At 38.3% G+C, this 19,041-nt stretch overlaps 3 protein-coding genes across 3 annotated transcripts; 2 read left to right on the plus strand and 1 right to left on the minus strand.

The window, feature by feature from the left end:
- The first annotated feature begins 1,903 nt into the window (after positions 1-1,903).
- Positions 1,904-16,508, plus strand: LOC119548060 (guanylate cyclase 32E). Its single transcript, XM_037855144.1, has 23 exons — positions 1,904-2,062; positions 10,027-10,160; positions 10,260-10,371; positions 10,948-11,022; positions 11,089-11,196; positions 11,248-11,371; positions 11,686-11,835; positions 11,900-12,008; positions 12,407-12,491; positions 12,560-12,712; positions 12,839-12,991; positions 13,057-13,238; positions 13,295-13,403; positions 13,462-13,528; positions 13,584-13,681; positions 13,743-14,053; positions 14,273-14,442; positions 14,500-14,689; positions 14,823-14,963; positions 15,025-15,217; positions 15,266-15,472; positions 15,550-15,708; positions 15,765-16,508. The coding sequence occupies exons 1-23, from the start codon at positions 1,904-1,906 to the stop codon at positions 16,140-16,142; spliced, it is 3,567 nt and encodes a 1,188-aa protein (XP_037711072.1). The 3' UTR covers positions 16,143-16,508.
- On the plus strand, positions 8,644-9,403 carry LOC119548062. Its single transcript, XM_037855146.1, has one exon. It carries the CDS (start codon positions 8,702-8,704, stop codon positions 9,326-9,328), a length of 627 nt encoding a protein of 208 aa, XP_037711074.1. The 5' UTR covers positions 8,644-8,701; the 3' UTR covers positions 9,329-9,403.
- LOC119548061 (homogentisate 1,2-dioxygenase) lies at positions 16,505-18,867 on the minus strand. Its single transcript, XM_037855145.1, has 8 exons — positions 18,774-18,867; positions 17,935-18,204; positions 17,690-17,876; positions 17,514-17,634; positions 17,326-17,456; positions 16,982-17,263; positions 16,740-16,921; positions 16,505-16,683 (listed from the first exon to the last, which is right to left on the minus strand). The coding sequence occupies exons 1-8, from the start codon at positions 18,786-18,788 to the stop codon at positions 16,552-16,554; spliced, it is 1,320 nt and encodes a 439-aa protein (XP_037711073.1). The 5' UTR covers positions 18,789-18,867; the 3' UTR covers positions 16,505-16,551.
- Between the last annotated feature and the right edge of the window lie 174 nt (positions 18,868-19,041).

Consider the following 19,041-nt stretch of genomic DNA (forward strand, 5'->3'; position numbering starts at 1 on the left):
TGGAAAGTGGATAAGGGAATGGGTACAGTGCGATATAACACTTTAAAACAGTTACACTAAGGCCCGTTTTCTCGGTCTAATCTTAAACCTATTAAATTCCAATTTTTCAAAAGTGTATGACGGACTGTTAGCTTACAAAACGGGCAAGAAAACGGGACAAAATCTAACAAAGTATAAGTCATTCAACAAATATATACTTTTAAACTTGAAACACAGAGTTCCTTAAAGAAATTTAACCATTTCAACATAAATTTTATTTATAATAAATGATTCTTAATGAACTTAAACCAATTCAACTTTCATTTGAATAATTATAAAAGTTCAAATGCACTAAGGGACCATTTAACGGAGCTTTAAAATACGTTTTTATTTTAGTTGATTTACCTCACGGTGCATAGTCAGGAAAAAAAATGTATTTTGGATATTTTGGTGGGGAAAGTATTAATTACAAAGCTATGTACATTACATCTAAGACTTTCGATGCTGATACGGACTGTGGGGGTTATTGGGCCCCTTCCGATATGTAACGGAATTCAATTACAAATTACCTCTCGCATGGTAATTGAAAATAAGAACCCTAGACAGGTCCTAAGCAAATGTGAATGTGATAGGCATCAAGTTATGTGATGCCAAGTTGTAAGGCCTAAGGCAAATAAATTAGAAATCGAAACCAAAGCAATGGAGATAATTACAACGCAATTAAGGTAACAATGGGTCTGAGTTCCTTAACAATACATTTTAATTAGAATTTCCGTTTAAAAGTCCCATTAACCCCTTTGTGCGAATCTAAATTCGGATTACGTTGAGAAGCTGTGAAAACGCTACCCAAATCACGGCTTGCTGTCCTTGAACTTGAAATTCTAAAACGCACCCCGATAAAGGGTGTCTATTTCATTGGGGGAACCATAAAAAAAGCGCAAGTAAATATTTTATTGTATCTATTTCTATTTTAAAACTCACCCTTCAAGAAGTAAACTGGGGTTTCGAAGGTAATGTTTCTACGGATTTGGCTTATTTAACAACGAACAAGAATTTCCCTTTAAGGAACGAAAGCTCCTTGATCTATTACAATCCTCCCAGACCAAAAGTCAAGGAAACCTTTAAGCCTCCTACGAAATCCGACAAGGCAAAACAAAAGATTATTCCCATAATTGAGTGCCAGACTGAGTGCATGGGGAAGTATTATTGCAATTTGCGAAAGAAAATTGCCTCGATGGGTATCAGGAACAGGAAAATAATGTGCTTAACAGAAGGAAACCTGACGTGACCCAAGCATGCAGACCAATGCCAAGTCAAGTCATCATTGAGGTCACTCTAAACTTAAAACGAATGATTTTTGGCAGCCAACAGGAACAAATATACAAGGTTCTCAGCATCCTGTCCGACTGACCAACGAGGGACAGCCGCCCACTTGTCCCGCTCTTGATTCCCAGGCTCTGCTGCTTTTGTCATTCATAGACCACTTAATTTTGGCGCTTCCTCCTGGCCACCCACTCCCAATCCCAGTCCCACCACTCCTTTTCCGATCCGGAACCGACACGAATCGCTTCGGAGGACGCGAAGCTCGAAGGCTATAAAAGCAGGACCTTCGATGGAACGAACGCAGTCTGTGACTGACTACGGGCGTGTTTAAGTGCCGGAACGGAGTTCGTAAAAACCGTAGCAACAGTTGGATTTCAGGCTGAGATATACGCACACCTGTTGGGATTGCGGAAATGGGATTTGCCTAAACAAATGACCGTCGTTGGTGCATCTGCTGCTGCCATGACCAAGCCAAGATCCACGACCATCAAGTGCTCTAAAGTCTGTGCTCCGTAGTCGGGTTGTCAAATTGTCAGTGCCCGTGTCCGTGTCCGGTGTCAGTTTCAGCTCCGTGAAAAATAAAACTTTATTGCCATTGAGGATGCCGGGCCTTTTCGCCACCACCGCTGCATTCTCTTGCATCTTCGTCCTTCTCGGCTGTCAGCGGAGCCATCCTTTGGCCTCCGGAGCCACTGCCTCCACGCGCCGACTGTCGGACACGATAAATATTGGATTCCTAGCTGAATATTCACAGATGCGGGTGAGTAGTAACCGGAGATCCCCCCGCTTTGAAGGCGGTTTAAAGTCGCCAAAAATTATCGAAAATAATTGCAAATTACGCCCTTGGCTAATTGTGTATGTGCATGCATAATACATCATCCTGTCACATTTGCAATTCAAATGCCAATCTCATTTTGGCCACAAGTCATCGCATCCGTCCCAAAAATATCACAAAATTTATAGCTCATCGTTGAGATTGAAGGGCCGATTGTGCGGCCCCAATCAAACACATCATGCGTCCCTTGAGGCATTTGACTAAAATACTCTAACTAAAAAGTTATGTGGATCTTTATTTTCAACATAAAAAGGTTTGCAAGTAGAATAACTTAATGTTTTCAGATAAACCAAAAACTACTACCTATAGGTATCGTAAAACTTAAAAAAGAAACTGTGAACACATAAAAATGTATCCTAAACCTAATCCAATTTGAGCATTGAATATTCTGAGGGAGTTTTATATTCGGACTAGTTTCCAACTGATTTCCATCTTGTTTTGATTTTCTGATGTTTTTTAAAGGGGATTGACAACGGTCATCTGGCCCGTGACGGAGAAAGAAGAATAATGGAGATAAATGCAAATCCTATTGATAGGCCAGTAATCCGTTCAAATCTACTTTCTTTTATTCCGAACTTAATTGGATCCCGGAAAAAATCACAATACTTCATATAGAGTGTTGATGGGTGCCATTTATTTGATTGACTGCCTAACGAAAGAGGAAGATTAAAAGCAAATCCATCAAGAGTCCTTCATAAATGGGGGAAAGTTATACGATTCATATTTTTGCATTTGCGAATGAAAATGAATGCGGATCATAAAAACATGTACATTTTTTGTAAGCTGATAAGGTTTTCTGAATGTATTGTACATATGTGCGAAAAGATAAATCAGTTATTGCGTTATACTAAAAAAAATATTATTTTTATTCAGGATTATTGGCTTTTGGTACTACCAAATGGTTACAATATTTCGTCAAGCCAAATGAACTTTATAAATCCGCATGTGGCAAAAAGTTGATATGTATGCCACTGATATTTATTTCTCATTGCATGTTGCGAATAAGTCAACTGTTATCGTAAGCATTTTTATTTTTCCTTGTTTGCTTTTCTTGTAGGGTTTTTATTTCCCCATGGCCCCATCTCATGCTGGCATAAATTGCCCTTCAGGGCATAAAAAGCGACAAACGGTTCCCTTCACCAGAAAAACAAATATTAATCAGCCATATAGTAAAGAAGTGAGCACCCTATTAATTGAGTTTCCAGGAGGAACGCATGACCACTGTTTTAAGGACATTAATTTGTAAATTGTAATAAACAAAAAACACCAATTAGGGAAAACATAATCCTTTTCTCAAAGATGTTATTTCTGTTTATAGAAAGAAATTTGAGTTTAATTGTGGTCGTAAAAACGTCACCAACGCGTTTGACCGACAATTGAAAAAAATGTAGTAAAAGGAATCCTTTTCGGCAATGCCGCAATTTGGGAACCATTTCGTTTGGCTGTCTCCCTTTTTAATTAACAACTAGGAATTCCTCAATTGGCTTTTAAAGAAACGTATCATAAGGAAAAACGTACTATTTTCCTTTTTCCCACTTTCTTTGACTGTCTTTTAATCCCTCTTTAATATGTAATACTTTTATTGACTTTTAAAGGAAAGTATTATAAAGAAAAACAAAAACAGTCAAACATTAATGAAAATGTTACTGACTAATTTCAGCCCATTGATTCATTCTCAGCTCAAATTTAAATCGACAAGAATGGAAAGTTTAAAGTCAATTTCAAGTTTTTCTAATAGACGCTCCTCTTTACTTAATAATTTGTATAACACCCAACTAAAGCGTTTCACCGAATTTTAATAGTATTAAATATATTTTTAGCTTCACTTTTAATTAAGATAATTCTGAAGTTAAGTAGCTACAGTTACAAAGTCCAGAAACTATAGCGACAAATACTGTAAAGGAATACGTTTCGGCAATGGTGCAATTTTAGGAACCATTTCCTCTGACCCTTTCAATTCCTCTTTAACATGAAATACATTTATTGGCTTTTAAAGGAACGTGTCATAAGGAAAAACATTTTTATACCCGTTACTCGTAGAGTAAAAGGGTATACTAGATTCGTCGGAAAGTATGTAACAGGCAGAAGGAAGCGTTTCCGACCCCATAAAGTATATATATTCTTGATCAGGATCACTAGCCGAGTCGATCTAGCCATGTCCGTCTGTCCGTCTGTCCGTCTGTCCGTCTGTCCGTCTGTCCGTCTGTCCGTCTGTCCGTCTGTCCGTATGAACGCTGAGATCTCGGAAACTATAAGAGCTACAATACTGGGATTTGGCATGCAGATTCCTGAGATTCCTGCGCAGCGCAAGTTTATTTCAAAAGAGTGCCACGCCCACTCTAACGCCCACAAACCGCCCAAAACTGTGGATCCTACAGTTTTGATGCTAGAACAAAAATTTTAACTGAAATGTATTGTTCTCATCAATACCTACCGATTGACCCAAAAAAAAGTTTGCCACGCCCACTATAACGCCCACAAACCGCCCACAAACTTCAAAAAATCGTAAATATGAACGCGGATATCTCGGAAAATATCAAAGATAGAGAACCGGGATTTCAGATTTAGATTCCGTAGGCTTGAGCGCAGCGCAAGTTTGTTACGCAAATATGCCACGCCCACTCTAACGCCCACAAACCGCCCAAATCTGTGGCGCCCACAATTTTTATGCTAGATAAAAAATGTTAACTGAAATGTATTAGCCTCGTCAATACCTATCGATTGATTTAAAAAAAACTTTGCCACGCCCACTCTAACGCCCACAACGCTTAAATCTGTCTACCGCCGGTAGGTGGCGCATTTGCTGCTTGCATATCTCCGTTTTTCTTTGGTCCCTTTAGCTGAGTAACGGGTATCTGATAGTCGAGGTACTCGACTATAGCGTTCTTCCTTGTTTTTACTGGAATGTCAAACATTTTTGAAAACGTAAATTACTAATATCCCAGCAGCAATAACTTGAATGAAATAAAATCAATTTCTTATATTTTAGCTCATATTTAAATCGACATGTACAAAGAGTTTAGTTATTTTTATAGCACCAACCTAAGTGTTTCACGGAAGCTTACTATAAATCAAATATATGCTTAGCCTCAGTTTCAATGAAGAGAAGTTCAGGAAGCATAGCGACGAATGCTGTTCCTTTTTCAATGGGCTTTGGCTTTTAAAGTCTTGGGTTTCTTTTAAAATCGGCGTCCAGTTACACGGAATGTTTTGGATACTGCGATTTAAAAACGGCTTAGTGCTCACATGTCTACTTTAATTGCAAACCCTCCAAAAGCTTAAACCTCATCTCAACAACTGTTTCCTGTTACCATGGCACCTTTATCGTTGACTCATACTTCAAAGTGCGCATTCCCACCCTTGCTGCTTAAAATATAAATAGGGAGAGCAAGTCATTCAATTTAAAAACTTGTAATATGCCTTTGGATGAAAAATGTTCACGAGACGCAGACTACAATATATGTCTTAATTGATGCATAATTAGTTATATTATGATGAGCTGAATTTGTGTTGAAGATAATTAATAATGTGGATGTGTAATATTTTAATTTTAATTAAGCATTCTTTTAGCTTTTAATAGACTTTTGAGTTCGGTTTCTACCAGAGTGGGAAAAACCTGGCTAATAAAATGCAACATATCCGGGCGGCTGTCAATTGCAGAAGTAGCTTTGACAAGGAGTATTTTACAAAACAGTTTAAATAATTGCTTGCAATACATTACAATTTAATTTGTAATTTAATTTGTTTTAATTTGTGTTAGATTTTTAAGGTCATTTTCTATCCGACAAGCAAACAATCTTTAAAACAAGGTCAAACACTATAGAGCCTCGACTATCAGATACCCGTTCATTATCTGACCAGTGTTATGTCTGTTGAACATTTTAAAAAGGAAATATCAGGACATTTCTATTGGTGTGCCAATACAGGGCATTTTTACTTATAAACCTAGGAATTTATAACTTTTTAAATAGTATTGCGATTGGTATAATAATAAAGTCAATTAAATCAATTTGAATTTACGCTGAAACAAAATCTTTAAAAATGTGAGGAATAAAACAAATTATATATATATATTAGTAACTATAGTTTCCGAGGACAGCGCTCAATCGGCTAGATGGACTCTGCTATTGATCCTTATCAAGAATACAAATACTTTATAGGGTTGGAAACGCTTCCCTTTCCCTGTTACATACCTTCCGACTAATTTAATATACCCGTTCACTCTAAGAGAAGCGGGTATAATAAAGCAAAACTTCTCTGGTAACTGTCAATTGCAGATATGGCTTTGACCACGAGCATTTTACCAATTGTGGGTATAATTGCTTACAATATCATTTTATTTGTATACTCACTTAAAATGAATCTTTTCATATCAAAAACCTTTAAAGGAATAATCATTTTGAATGCCTTTAATAAAGCTTCCGCAATCATTACCATAATTATTACCATTATTTCGGTCCGAAGTGTCTGCATCATTTCCTGCCCACGCAGATTCCGCAGAATGTATTTAAAGACGCAGCACCATTTAAATAAGCTTTGAGGTAAAATTAATTGAAAAGATTTCTATGAAAAAATACTAGGCTTTAATTATTTCATAAGGTAAGAGATTTATATTAAGAGAGCTGTACATGCCCATTGTTGTATATATCTAACGTGTAGGTATAAATTGGGGTACTGGTTATTTCTGTCCTCATTTAAGTCCTTGCAAAACGTTGTAAACTCTTGTTTTCATTATCTGCTCGTTGACCATAACAAATTCAAAATAATACGCTTTGGGTAATTGACAAATGCAGCCAGCTATTAAAATTGCGGCATGATTTGGGTGACAATTCTATAGAGTTTAAACATTTGGCTAATTATACCCTTTACTAACTACTTTAGTTATCGGAAAGTATGTAACAGGTAGAAGGAAGAGTTTTCGATTCTATAAAGTATATATATATTCTTGATGAGAACTACTATCCCAGTTGATCTAGCCATGTCCGTCTGTCTGTCTCTCCGTTTGAATGATGAAATCTCAGAAACTCTAAAAAGCTAGGCGTTACACGTGCCGCTGCAATAGAAATGCTCTCGGATTTTTATTTTAAAATTGGTCAACAAACTATTCGCTACTTCTTTTTAATGATATTTTTTTTGTGAAATTGCGATTGCTTACATTTGTCAATACCAGACAATTTTGTGAAATGTTACCACATCATTGGTAGCCAATAAATAACATGCATATGAATGTGGTTGTAATTTGAATGGGGACAACTAATAAGTTAAGTTGGTTAGCTTAGTAACAGGTAAATGATAGTCGAGGCACTGGACTATAGCGCTCTCTTGTTACCATTAAAATCGTCAAATAACTACCATAAAACAAACAGGGATTTTATTGATATGATTATCGCCTGTTAAATTAAGTTTATTAATAGATTGTGGCTTGTGGCACATAATTATAATTAAAATCAGAAAAAACCAATAGTGGGTGCGCTGCATACGCGCTTTAGCGCCGAGAGGGGCGGAAAATCTCTACTGTTTCACATTTTGGTGAGCTAGTTGCCTTTTTTGTTCTGTGGGTAGACAACCTTTTTGTATGTTTTTCGAGTATTCCAGAAACTTAATCTTTGCTTTTGGCTTAACATAATCACACAAAACACCTCTTTTTTTTAATTTTCACATTTTATCTTCCCCAACTTCAAGTCAAAGTTCTTGAGCTCCAACCCGTTGGGGGAACCATGAAGTTTTAGTTTACAGGTGCACGAGTTTAATTAAGGCTTCTGATAGTGAAAATATATGTTTTTATTAGCATTCAAATAGAGTAATTAGAAACTTCCAATGAAACCTTAAAAGATTTTTTAGGATTAAAACTATGAGGCTAAATTACTCTATATACTTATGTATGTATATGTGGCACACAGTCTTTTATGAAAGCAGAAAAGTATATGAATATCTCCACGCACACATTCCCAGGTCCTTAACTGATCGAATTGTTAATTTAACCAAAGAAATAGTTATACTCACAACAACAAAATGCTTTGAACAACTTACTACTTTACTTGTTTACCCGTTACTTGTGGATTAAAAGGATATAATTAGACCTTGGAAAATATGTAACAGGTAGAAGGATGCGTTTCCGACCTTATAAAGTATATATATTCTTTGTGAGGATTACTAGCCGTCTGTCTATCTGTCCGTATGAACTCTGAAGTCTCGAAAACTATAAAACCCAGACACCACTCTGTCTAGCGCCCAGACTTGAAGATTTTGTAAGTATGTGATTGGGACTTCGTTTCGTCTGTCAATAGCCACATACATTCCACATACTGATGAAATGGGACCATTCCTTAAAAGTTATTAGTAATTTAAGTTTTGACCGCTAGGTGGAGCCAGTTTGCGAAATCGGGGACAGCGCTTTGCCGCTTGCATATCTCCATCTCCCTAACACTCCCTTTAGCTGAGTAACGGGTATCTTACTATACAATAGTAGTCATCCGTATTGTTAAATTTTAGACACAACCCTTTTTTTTGTGTAGAAACAGTTTCGGGAACTGTCTGGCTTAAATTAAGTAAATACAAATCAAAATGCGTGATTATATTCCGAACTGTTTACGTACCCACCGCTGGCTCGGTGTTTTCACGGTGCTTCAACTGACTTTGATGCTGTCGATATTGGAGGTACGATTCCAAATTGACCAGTCGCCGGAACTTCAGCGACCCGTGACCCGTGTTTACCTAGTGGGCCAGCTGAGTGAGCTCGCCTGCAGTCTTTTGTATTCCGGCTTCGCAATGGGTGCCATGTTCTACGGCTACGGTCTGATATACCTGCCCAGCAAGGGACCCCTCGGGGGATTCCTCTCCAGAGTCCGGATAACAAGCCTGTCCGTCTGGCAACGGTGCAGTCCCTGGATGCTCCTGCCCTGGAGCATGAAGGCGGTCCAGGGACTCAGCCATTTCCCCTGCCACATGTGGGAGTGCCTGGCCAAGGAGCCCTGCTTTGGGGCCCACCATTTTCTGTTGTTCCTCGTCCTGGCTGTTATGCTTTGGATCCACCTGCTGATCCTGGCCATTGCTAGCCTCGTGGTTGCCGTAAGACTCAACCTTCGAATGCTGGGTGCCAGACACATTATAAGCGGAAGTCACGAACTGCGGGCCTACGCCCAGGAAATCAACGAGCTGCTCGGCTTTGAAATGATAGTCATGTCCGTATGAGACGAGAATAATTGCCAAAATTATAGTATCTTTATAAGATACTTTCTATATTAAATTACATTTTATAGCTCAACAGCAACGAATGTACTAATATTGAAGAAATAAAAAAATTAATGTTTGTGTGTTGAGTCATTTCTAAAGTTAAAATAGTACAAATAAAATGTTTTAAAATTGTGCAGACTAAATATTTAACGTTGTCAACGGAGGTTTTATTATTAACAATTTAGGCAAATTAGTTGTAATACTTGTTTAAAATTTAGTAGATAAGTTCTGAATAATGCCCAACGTGACGTAAATAAACATTTATATGTTTTTATTTTATTTTCTGAGAAGTATCTCAGTGCATACAAACGACGACAATGCTGGTAATTAAAATGGGAGTAAATACAGTATTGTTTACATCTACCATATTAAAACTAATTTGTTGAAATGTCTCAACCTCAAACAGCATTCCCTTGTAACGAAGAAGTGCATTTACGAGAAATTCTTAAATTAACCACCTATGCAAGGTGAAAACAAGGGTAAATATTAGTTGTTTTGCAATGCTTTATTATGTTTTGCTTTGGCCCTTCACGACTGGGACAACATGCATAAATTAAGTGCCGTCTTCAACGGGGAGTACTTTCCGGTCGGCACCAGGATCTGGTGTAATTATCCACTTCTCATCGCTGACTTTAAATTGGCTTTGCTTTCACTAGGTGACCCTGGGCGGACTGCCACTCGCCATCGAGGATGTGAACAAGAACCCGAACCTGTTGCCAGGAAAAAAGTTGGCCTTTAAGCCAGTGGATATTGGCCACAAGATGAGCGCCTATCGCGTGAAGCCTTTGAGGTAAATCATTCAATTACTGCGTCATTAAATTACTCCTCCTGCATCGTTTAGCTTCTGAAATCGTACCTTTCCGTTTTATATTTCTGCTTCCGTTTCCAGGGCGATGACACAGATGAGGGAAATGGGCGTGACCGCGTTCATCGGTCCGGACGAGAGTTGCACCACGGAGGCTCTGCTAGCATCTGCCTGGAACACACCTATGCTTTCCTTCGTGAGTAGACCCATTACTCAAATCTGGGTCACCAGTGTTCGATTCAAAAGTTGAATACCTTTCCTTTCACATGTGACCAGGGATGTCGGAACAAAACGGTTTCTAGGGGGAGAACAAATTTTTCTGCCAGAAAAAAGGGGGTAAAATGATAATATAGCCTCTTATCGAATGCTGTAAAGCACTAGCAAACTATTAGTATTGTTCTTACTATATTACTTTACTATTTTTTAAGTATTTGACCATTGAAAAAGCGGTATGAAAAGGCTTTCAGGTTTTTTGCTCAACTAGATCTTAGTTATCGCTTAGAATACGGGAGGCAAAATTATACAATAACCCCCGCCATAAGAAAGTCCGCCAAACTGTGATGGCAAGTCTTGAAACTCGACCAAAAGCCAGAAAAATTATCATTGTCGTTTTTGCTGCGGTTTCATTTCTTAGTTATTTAACTAAATTCAAACGTTGTATGATCTGATACTTATTGTTAGTTTGCCCATACTCTTATAATCAATATTTATTTTATTTACAATTTATTAATTTTAGTAAATCCTCTAACAAATATTCTTTTATCCGCTTTAGAAATGTTCCGACTCAACTGTCTCAAACAAAAGTACATTTCATACCTTTGCACGAACCCTAGCTCCGGCCTCCAAGGTAATTTGATCAATAACAATAGTGATTATAGCTTACCTAATTTTATTACAATAACATATTTCAAAGGTATCCAAGAGTGTAATCAGTCTGCTAAACGCCTTTCATTGGAACAAATTCTCCATAGTTGTCAGCTCAAAGCCCATCTGGGGTTCGGATGTCGCTCAGGCAATCCAGGTGAGTATGATGGCCATATTACTTCAAGTGATTTAATATATTTCCTAACAGGAATTGGCGGAAGCAAGAAACTTTACCATCAGTCACTTTAAACACATTTCCGACTATATACCGACCACAAAGACCCTTTCGCAGATCGACAAAATAATTGAAGAAACCTATTCGACAACTCGCAGTAAGGATTGATTTGGTGTTTCTTAGGTGCATTAACAGTGCGATTTATAATTTCAATACAAAAGAGTTTAATATGGGGCAATTTGAATACCAAAATCATATTTGTTGAATAGTTAAGACATTAAATAGTGCTATTATAATTTGAAGGTTGAATATCGCAGCCAGTTAAAAATAGTTTAAAGTACAAAATATAGTATTACACATTTCAGTTGCTGGCATAAATTAAAGATTAATTATTTCATATTAATCATATTGAGTTGTAAAACGCACTGTACAATATTCAAACGTTTGAATTTGACCAAACACCCAAAACAGTCTATGTGTTCATTGGGGAGCACATTGCCATGGTGGACTTTGTGCGGGGACTCCAAAATAGACGGCTTCTCGAGAGCGGAAACTACATTGTGATTTCCGTGGACGACGAGATCTACGACTCCAACCGGAGGGTTAACATTATGGAACGTAGTAAGTGCATTGTGCGGATCGGCGGTCCGAGCTAGAGTTCTAATGCATGCACCATCTATTCCAGATTATTTAGATCCTTATATTAGAAAAGAAAAGAGCAAATCACTGGACAAAATCTCATTTCGTTCAGTTATAAAAATAAGCATGACATATCCACAAAACCCCCATATTCGGTAATTTATCTGACTCTTAGTTACCTAACTGTTCGTATTTTCGTTCCGTCTTTCTAACAGTTGTTTATCGATCTTAAAGCTGATGATTTTCCAACATCACTAAGGTTGTTTTATTTTCGTGAAAGTAGAGTCTAATGTTAAGCATGGTCTTACAGTAATTTGAAAAGAGGAGATACAAATTTCTGATTTTATAGGAATTTATAATCTGTTTTTAATTTAATTGTAATAGACTTAATTTTAAAAATATTGAGGATTTCAAGAAAAAGAACTTAGTACCGATTTCGTTTGTTCTTATTTCCCCTGAGAATTATTATATTAATTTGCATGACAAATAAATATTTGAAATTGTATATTTTAAAACAATTTATCTCTTTGTACTTATACTTGTATGTTTGCAGCGACATTTGTTCAAAAATAAAAGACTATGCTCGAAAGACTCCCTTTCTGGTGCCATATCATCAACGTGTCTTTGACAACATATCGGTATGAATTTATCACTTCCTTATTTTTAAGAATGTTAGTTTTTAGTTAATTCGTTCTGTATTGTTTAGGTTCCAATATATGGTCTACATCTTTACGACAGTGTTATGATCTATGTTCGAGCCATTACAGAAGTTTTAAAGTTGGGCGGTGATATTTACGATGGAAATTTGGTAATGAGTCACATTTTCAATAGGTCATATCATTCGATTCAAGGATTTGATGTGAGTAAAGTACTTCAATTTGACAACCTTCGACAAGAAAATGTATACAACATTTTTTTTTAAATATAAATTAGCTACAACTTGTGTAACATTTTAAACATTAATATTTTTCCTTATTGGCAAAAGGTCTACATAGATTCTAATGGTGATGCTGAGGGGAATTACACAGTCATAACCCTGCAAAACGATGTGGCCAGTGGAACGTCCTTGGGCTCTCTAGCAAAAATGTCCATGCAGCCGGTTGGGTTCTTTGCCTACGACAAAAACTCCCTAATACCGGTTGGTTCATTACAAAATATTTTAAACTATCATACCTAAAGCCATATTTTTAAATAATACGTTAGGAATTCCGCTACATAAAGAATGATAGGCCTATCCAATGGCTGAATGGTCGCCCTCCGCTTGCAGAACCCCTTTGTGGTTTTCATGGCGAACTGTGTCCTCGAAAGAAACTAGACTGGCGATATCTGGTATCAGGCCCATTATGTGCACTCGTCGTTGTGGTGGCCATTGCCCTGTTTATCAAGTAAGGTGGATTCTTAAGTATCTTCTTCAAATATGTTTAAAAAAATATATTTCAAGGCATTACCGGTACGAACAGACTCTAGCAGGTCTATTGTGGAAGGTGGACATGAAGGAAGTAACCGTCATTAATCTCGGCGAATACAACAACCCCACTAACAAAAACATTGTAGGTGTCGCTTTTTATTAATCAACCACTTAATAGCTAAAATATTAATCCGTTTCAGTTTCAAATCTGCCGTCAAAGCATTTTAGTGGTTGCTGAGCCCAACAAGAGGTCCTTTACAAATATAGGTATAGGGCAATGATTTCACGTAATATTTCTTAAATTATACTCTCTATTGAATAGCTCTTTTCCGGGGAAATATTGTGGCCATGAAAAAGATTTATAAGAAGAGCGTGGATGTTACACGATCCATACGAAAGGAACTGAAACTAATGCGAGAGGTTAAGCAGAAAACTCATAAATATGAAAATATATAAAAACGTGTACATAATTAAAATATAGGTAAGGCATGAGAACATTATCAACTTCATTGGGGCCTCCACCGATCACGGGTCCGTGATCATCTTCACCACATATTGTGCACGGGGCAGTCTAGAGGACGTGTTGGCCAACGAAGACTTGCATCTGGACCACATGTTCGTCTCCTCACTTGTCTCCGACATCCTGAAGGGCATGATCTTCCTGCACGACTCGGAGATAATATCCCATGGCAACCTGCGATCCAGCAACTGCCTCATCGACTCTCGCTGGGTCTGCCAAATATCTGACTTTGGGCTGCATGAACTAAAGGCGGGGCAGGAAGAACCCAACAAGTAATATAACAATTGACACCGTTTTAAATATCTCCTTTATATTACAGTTCTTATGATATGTATTATATTATATATATTGTTTAAATTTCTAAAAAATAAATACCTTACTGCCATTCTAAGTCACAAAATCCTTTCATAAAATGCATAAACAAGTCATCCAACCTTCGCGATAATATAAACAAAAGCACTCTATTTTCTATGTTTCTATGACGTTTGCAGGAGTGAATTGGAACTGAAACGTGCCCTCTGCATGGCGCCGGAGCTTTTGAGGGATGCCTACCGACCTGCACGCGGTTCTCAAAAAGGGGATGTCTATTCCTTCGGGATTCTCCTCTACGAGATGATTGGCCGCAAAGGCCCTTGGGGTGATACGGCCTACTCAAAAGAGGGTGAGTATAGGTAGTTGTACAACAAACAATCATTATTTAATATTTTGTGTTCTGCAGAAATAATTCAGTTTGTCAAGTGCCCGGAGCTACTGCAGCACGGAGTATTTCGTCCAGCTTTGACACACACCCATTTAGATATACCGGACTACATTCGTAAATGTCTGTGCCAATGCTGGGACGAAGATCCGGAGGTCAGGCCAGATATCAGACTGGTTCGCATGCATCTAAAGGAGCTGCAGGCTGGCTTGTACGTATTATTTTAATTCTAAGATAAACTTTAAGAGGATAGGATAGGCTATTGATTGAAATGTCTATCAGTGAAGAAGTCGCCATTAGGCTGACGTATTTTTTAAATATTTAACCGTTTTTCCTCAACCCAGAAAACCGAATATATTTGACAATATGATATCGATAATGGAAAAGTATGCCTACAATCTGGAGGGTCTGGTTCAGGAACGCACTAACTTACTATACGAAGAGAAGAAGAAAACCGACATGCTCCTTTACCAGATGCTGCCCAGGTAAAAAATTTAATCTCTGTTATTCAATACAAGTATAATACAATTTTACTTTCTTCTCAAGACCTGTAGCCGAGCTTCTAAAACGCGGGGATCCTGTAGAGGCGGAGTGCTTCGACTGCGTCACTATATTATTCAGCGATATTGTGGGATTCACCGAACTGTGTACCACGAGCACACCTTTTGAGGTCGTAGAAATGCTTAACGACTGGTACACCTGCTGCGACTCGATTATTTCCAACTATGATGTCTATAAGGTTGGTTAGGAAATTAAAAGCAGAATATTTTGTAACTTATGTTTACAGGTTGAGACAATTGGAGATGCTTATATGGTTGTATCCGGATTGCCCCTGAAAAATGGAAGTCGCCATGCAGGAGAGATAGCATCGTTGGCTCTTCACCTCTTAGAAACGGTGGGAAATCTCAAAATCCGACATAAGCCCACCGAGACTGTTCAGCTCCGTATTGGAATTCACTCGGGTCCTTGTGCTGCAGGCGTTGTAGGACAGAAGGTACTGAAAAATCGGCTTACAAAATTATTTTATGATGAATTGTACCTAATGTTAATTATATCTCATCCTGAAATCAGATGCCCCGATATTGCCTATTCGGCGACACCGTGAACACAGCATCTAGGATGGAGAGTACCGGGGATTCCATGAAGATCCACATTTCCGAGGCAACCTACCAGCTACTGCAATTAATTGGTAGCTACTCCTGCATTGAAAGGGGTCTGACTAGCATTAAGGTACACTTTATTTAATTTTTAAAAGTAAAGTTAACTAAATTAATCTATAACTTCAGGGCAAGGGCGACATGCGAACATATTGGCTAACCAATCGCCAGCAATCCGAGCTAACGCCGGATCTTATAAGCACCGTGGATACTTTGGATACCTATTGCTCCGTGGGAAGAGAATGTATGGACCAGTCGGTCCACCAATATTGCAGCCCAGCGCCCAATAACTACAGATTGGGATCCTGCAACTGTGACACAAAGTGTTTGTACAGCCGTCGATCAGACGACAATGTGACTAATTCTCGTGGCACCTCCGAATTTCCGAAGATTAGTGAGCCGACGCAGGTTAACTGCAACCAATTATGTGTTTGTCGCTTGAACAGCAGCCAAGTGTTCAGTAATCGAAGTCCTCGATCTGCCCCCAGCATCACATTTAGACTATAAGGATTCAATTATATTATCTGTAAGATCTTCGATCAATTCCATTTGAGATGTAATGAATAGAATATCAGGCTAGATTTATGTACTGGCGTCCATTAATGTTTACGTATTGCAGATTGCGCAACCTTCCTAAAATACTAAAGACGGACTGTGTTTCCTATGAAGATATGTACATATGTTTTTCGATATTTTAAAAAATATTACATACATTTAGAAATCTGATAAAAATATCCTTTGCATATTACGGTAGCAAAGCAGTAGTCTGTCTTTCGTTTACCTTTAATTTAAATACAAACAAATACAGTCCGTCGATTGAATTTTAAGTATGTGTTGCAAGTAACTAATCCTTCAAATACAAACATTTATTAATGAGTGAATTGTGCATTTATTATTGTGACTTCCTATGAAGATTTTAATTCTTATTAATTTGGAAATTGTTTCTCAGAGCCTGCCAGCATTCATAGTACGCTGCATCCAGTTTTTGACAGGTTTCCTCGCCCCATTTCGTCACAGCCAAGCTCAAGGATGATTCGAACATGAAGGCCTTTAAAAAGGGAGTTTGTAAACATTTTTTTTAGATATTCTACGCTGCAAACCAACCTGAGTTCCCTCAGCCACTCGTTCTGGCACCAACTTAGCATTCGAGGCACCATCAAAGCACTTGACATCAGGACCATGTGGGGTCATAATCGAATGGAGTGTCGCCCCTCCAGCGGCAAAGCCGTCCTCCTTGGCCTCGTACTTTCCTAAGATAAGGCCCATGAACTCGCTCATGCAGTTTCCTAATAAAAAAGAAACACCATTAGCTCTGAATAAAACTACTATCTTGAAATGGAGCCTACTGTGGTAATAGGGTGGCCGGAAGGTGTGCTCCTGCACTGACCAGCGGGGTGGGAAAATCACAAAGTCGGCAATAGCTGTTCCAGCTCTTAAACTCGGGCAAGTAAGCACAGTAAAAATGCTGGGATCACAGTGATCGAAACTGACCGAGTTGATCACCATAAACTTGGAAAGATCGTACTTAAAGGGTACATAGTTACCATGCCAGGCCACCACATCGAAAACGCTATGATTTTGCTTGGCCACAAAAAGACTTCCCTGGAATTTCGATATCACCTGAAAGTCTGCGATATAGTACATTTTAAATTAAACATAAGTAATTCATTCGTGATATCCAGATATTTACCATTTACATCTCGATCATCGAACCAGGCGACAGGTGTTTCAAAGTCCCTAGGATTTGCCAGACCATTGGCACCGATGGGTCCCAAATCTGGTAACACAAAATGACCATCATAGACTTCCAGGATATAACCTCTAAAAAGTGAATTTGTAAAATTTTTAAGTTTCAGGGCTACGAAAGGTTTTCCTTACCTCGAAGGAGAATCCACATTAACAGCAAATCGTATACCTTGCGGTATTACGCAGATCTCATTGGGAGCCACCGCCATTCTCCCGAACTCCGTTTTAATATTTAAAGCTCCATGCTGGGGAACTTAATGAAAATGTTATAATGCCATTGTTGTTCTAACAATGATAGCTATTCTTACCAATCAAGAAATCCCCATCGCTGTTGTAGAAAGCCGAGTTATCCATAGATATATTGCAGGAGTATATATGCACTGCAAGACCATGACGAGATCTGGGATCGCCAGCACCACAAACCGTGTGCAAACCTTCCACAAAGTCTACAGTTTTTCCATCTTTTGGTGGCAGATCAAAGGGTTTCCAGCGAAGCTAAGTCAAGGATTATATATAAAATGTCGGTGAAAGTATGATATGATATGATGCTCACCTGATTTGGATTTGGTGGCTGCTCATCCCAGTTCTGCTTTAAATACGGGGCACCCTTAAAAGGCTGGAATGGCAGGTGCACAGCTGAGGGTAGTTTTCTATAGAGCCAGGTGCGCACATTTTCATTTCTTGGTGCTGTGAAGGCACTTCCCGAGAGCTGCTCCGCGTAGAGTTTGTAGGGGCACACTTGAGGTGAGTTCTGACCAACAGGCAAAGAGTTGGGATATCGCTCGTCCTCAGAGGAGAAGTGGGACCCGAATCCCGACAGGTACTACAATTTTTAAAGGATACACATAAGATTATGTATATTATGTATTATTATATTATTAACTTATCCATTATCAACACCAAAAAATACCTTAATTTAACTGTTAAGAACTTTGGATGCTGATAAGCCTTATTTCACCAAACACAGAGTAAAAGAAAAGAAGCTATGAAAGTGTGACCTACAAAGCAGATAAGAACTTAAAAATGGTATTCTTTTATCTAAGTAACAACAAATGGGAAACTAAATGAACTGGCTTTAACTTATAAAATTATTCACGTGTTAACTTGTTTTTAATATCCACAGCTCGCTGTTAAAGAAGGCCACCGCGAATACAACCCTATTAACCTGAATATAATCGGATATATTTGCCACGCATGGTTTCAGATTATACTATCACAGTCTTAGAAATTGAGTTATATTCGTAATACATCTTTGCACACAATGTATTTTAAATGTATTCACACAATTATTTCAAATCGGTGAACTCTCAAATAATGTTCACTTCTTTTCCACTTTGGTTTGCTACACATAGGTTCACTGCACTTCATACACGACTTTCAAAATTCGATTACCTTATACTGTGACATGTCTGATCCTCCGGCGGCTTAAAGTATCACTGAAGTTCGCCGATCATAGGTCCCCCTATTTATATATGCTGGATCCAGTCAGACTAGATAGCGACTGTTTTGAATACTGGCCGGAGAAACTAGTCTCCGAGAAAAGGCCAGTCCCCTCAAATGTGCAGAATCATTCGAGAAGTAAACACCTGCCCCCAGTTGTTGATGCGTGCGGATTGTTTTGATTTTGTTACTAACTAAATCACACCACTGAACCACTGGA

The sequence above is a fragment of the Drosophila subpulchrella genome, chromosome 2L (assembly GCF_014743375.2).
Source record: "Drosophila subpulchrella strain 33 F10 #4 breed RU33 chromosome 2L, RU_Dsub_v1.1 Primary Assembly, whole genome shotgun sequence".
Classification (NCBI taxonomy): domain Eukaryota; kingdom Metazoa; phylum Arthropoda; class Insecta; order Diptera; family Drosophilidae; genus Drosophila; species Drosophila subpulchrella.

What these genes read in the sequence shown, in the direction of transcription:
- LOC119548062 (XM_037855146.1), top strand. Translation starts at nt 8,702, where the DNA reads ATGCGTGATTATATTCCGAACTGTTTACGTACCCACCGCTGGCTCGGT.
- LOC119548061 (XM_037855145.1), bottom strand. An exon ending in AGCCACCAAATCCAAATCAG is followed by an intron (nt 17,877 to 17,934) that starts GTGAGCATCATA and finishes TCCTTGACTTAG; the next exon opens with CTTCGCTGGAAACCCTTTGA. An exon ending in CGATGATCGAGATGTAAATG is followed by an intron (nt 17,264 to 17,325) that starts GTAAATATCTGG and finishes ACTATATCGCAG; the next exon opens with ACTTTCAGGTGATATCGAAA.
- LOC119548060 (XM_037855144.1), top strand. Translation starts at nt 1,904, where the DNA reads ATGCCGGGCCTTTTCGCCACCACCGCTGCATTCTCTTGCATCTTCGTC. An exon ending in GTGTCTTTGACAACATATCG is followed by an intron (nt 12,492 to 12,559) that starts GTATGAATTTAT and finishes TGTATTGTTTAG; the next exon opens with GTTCCAATATATGGTCTACA. An exon ending in GGGGTCTGACTAGCATTAAG is followed by an intron (nt 15,709 to 15,764) that starts GTACACTTTATT and finishes CTATAACTTCAG; the next exon opens with GGCAAGGGCGACATGCGAAC.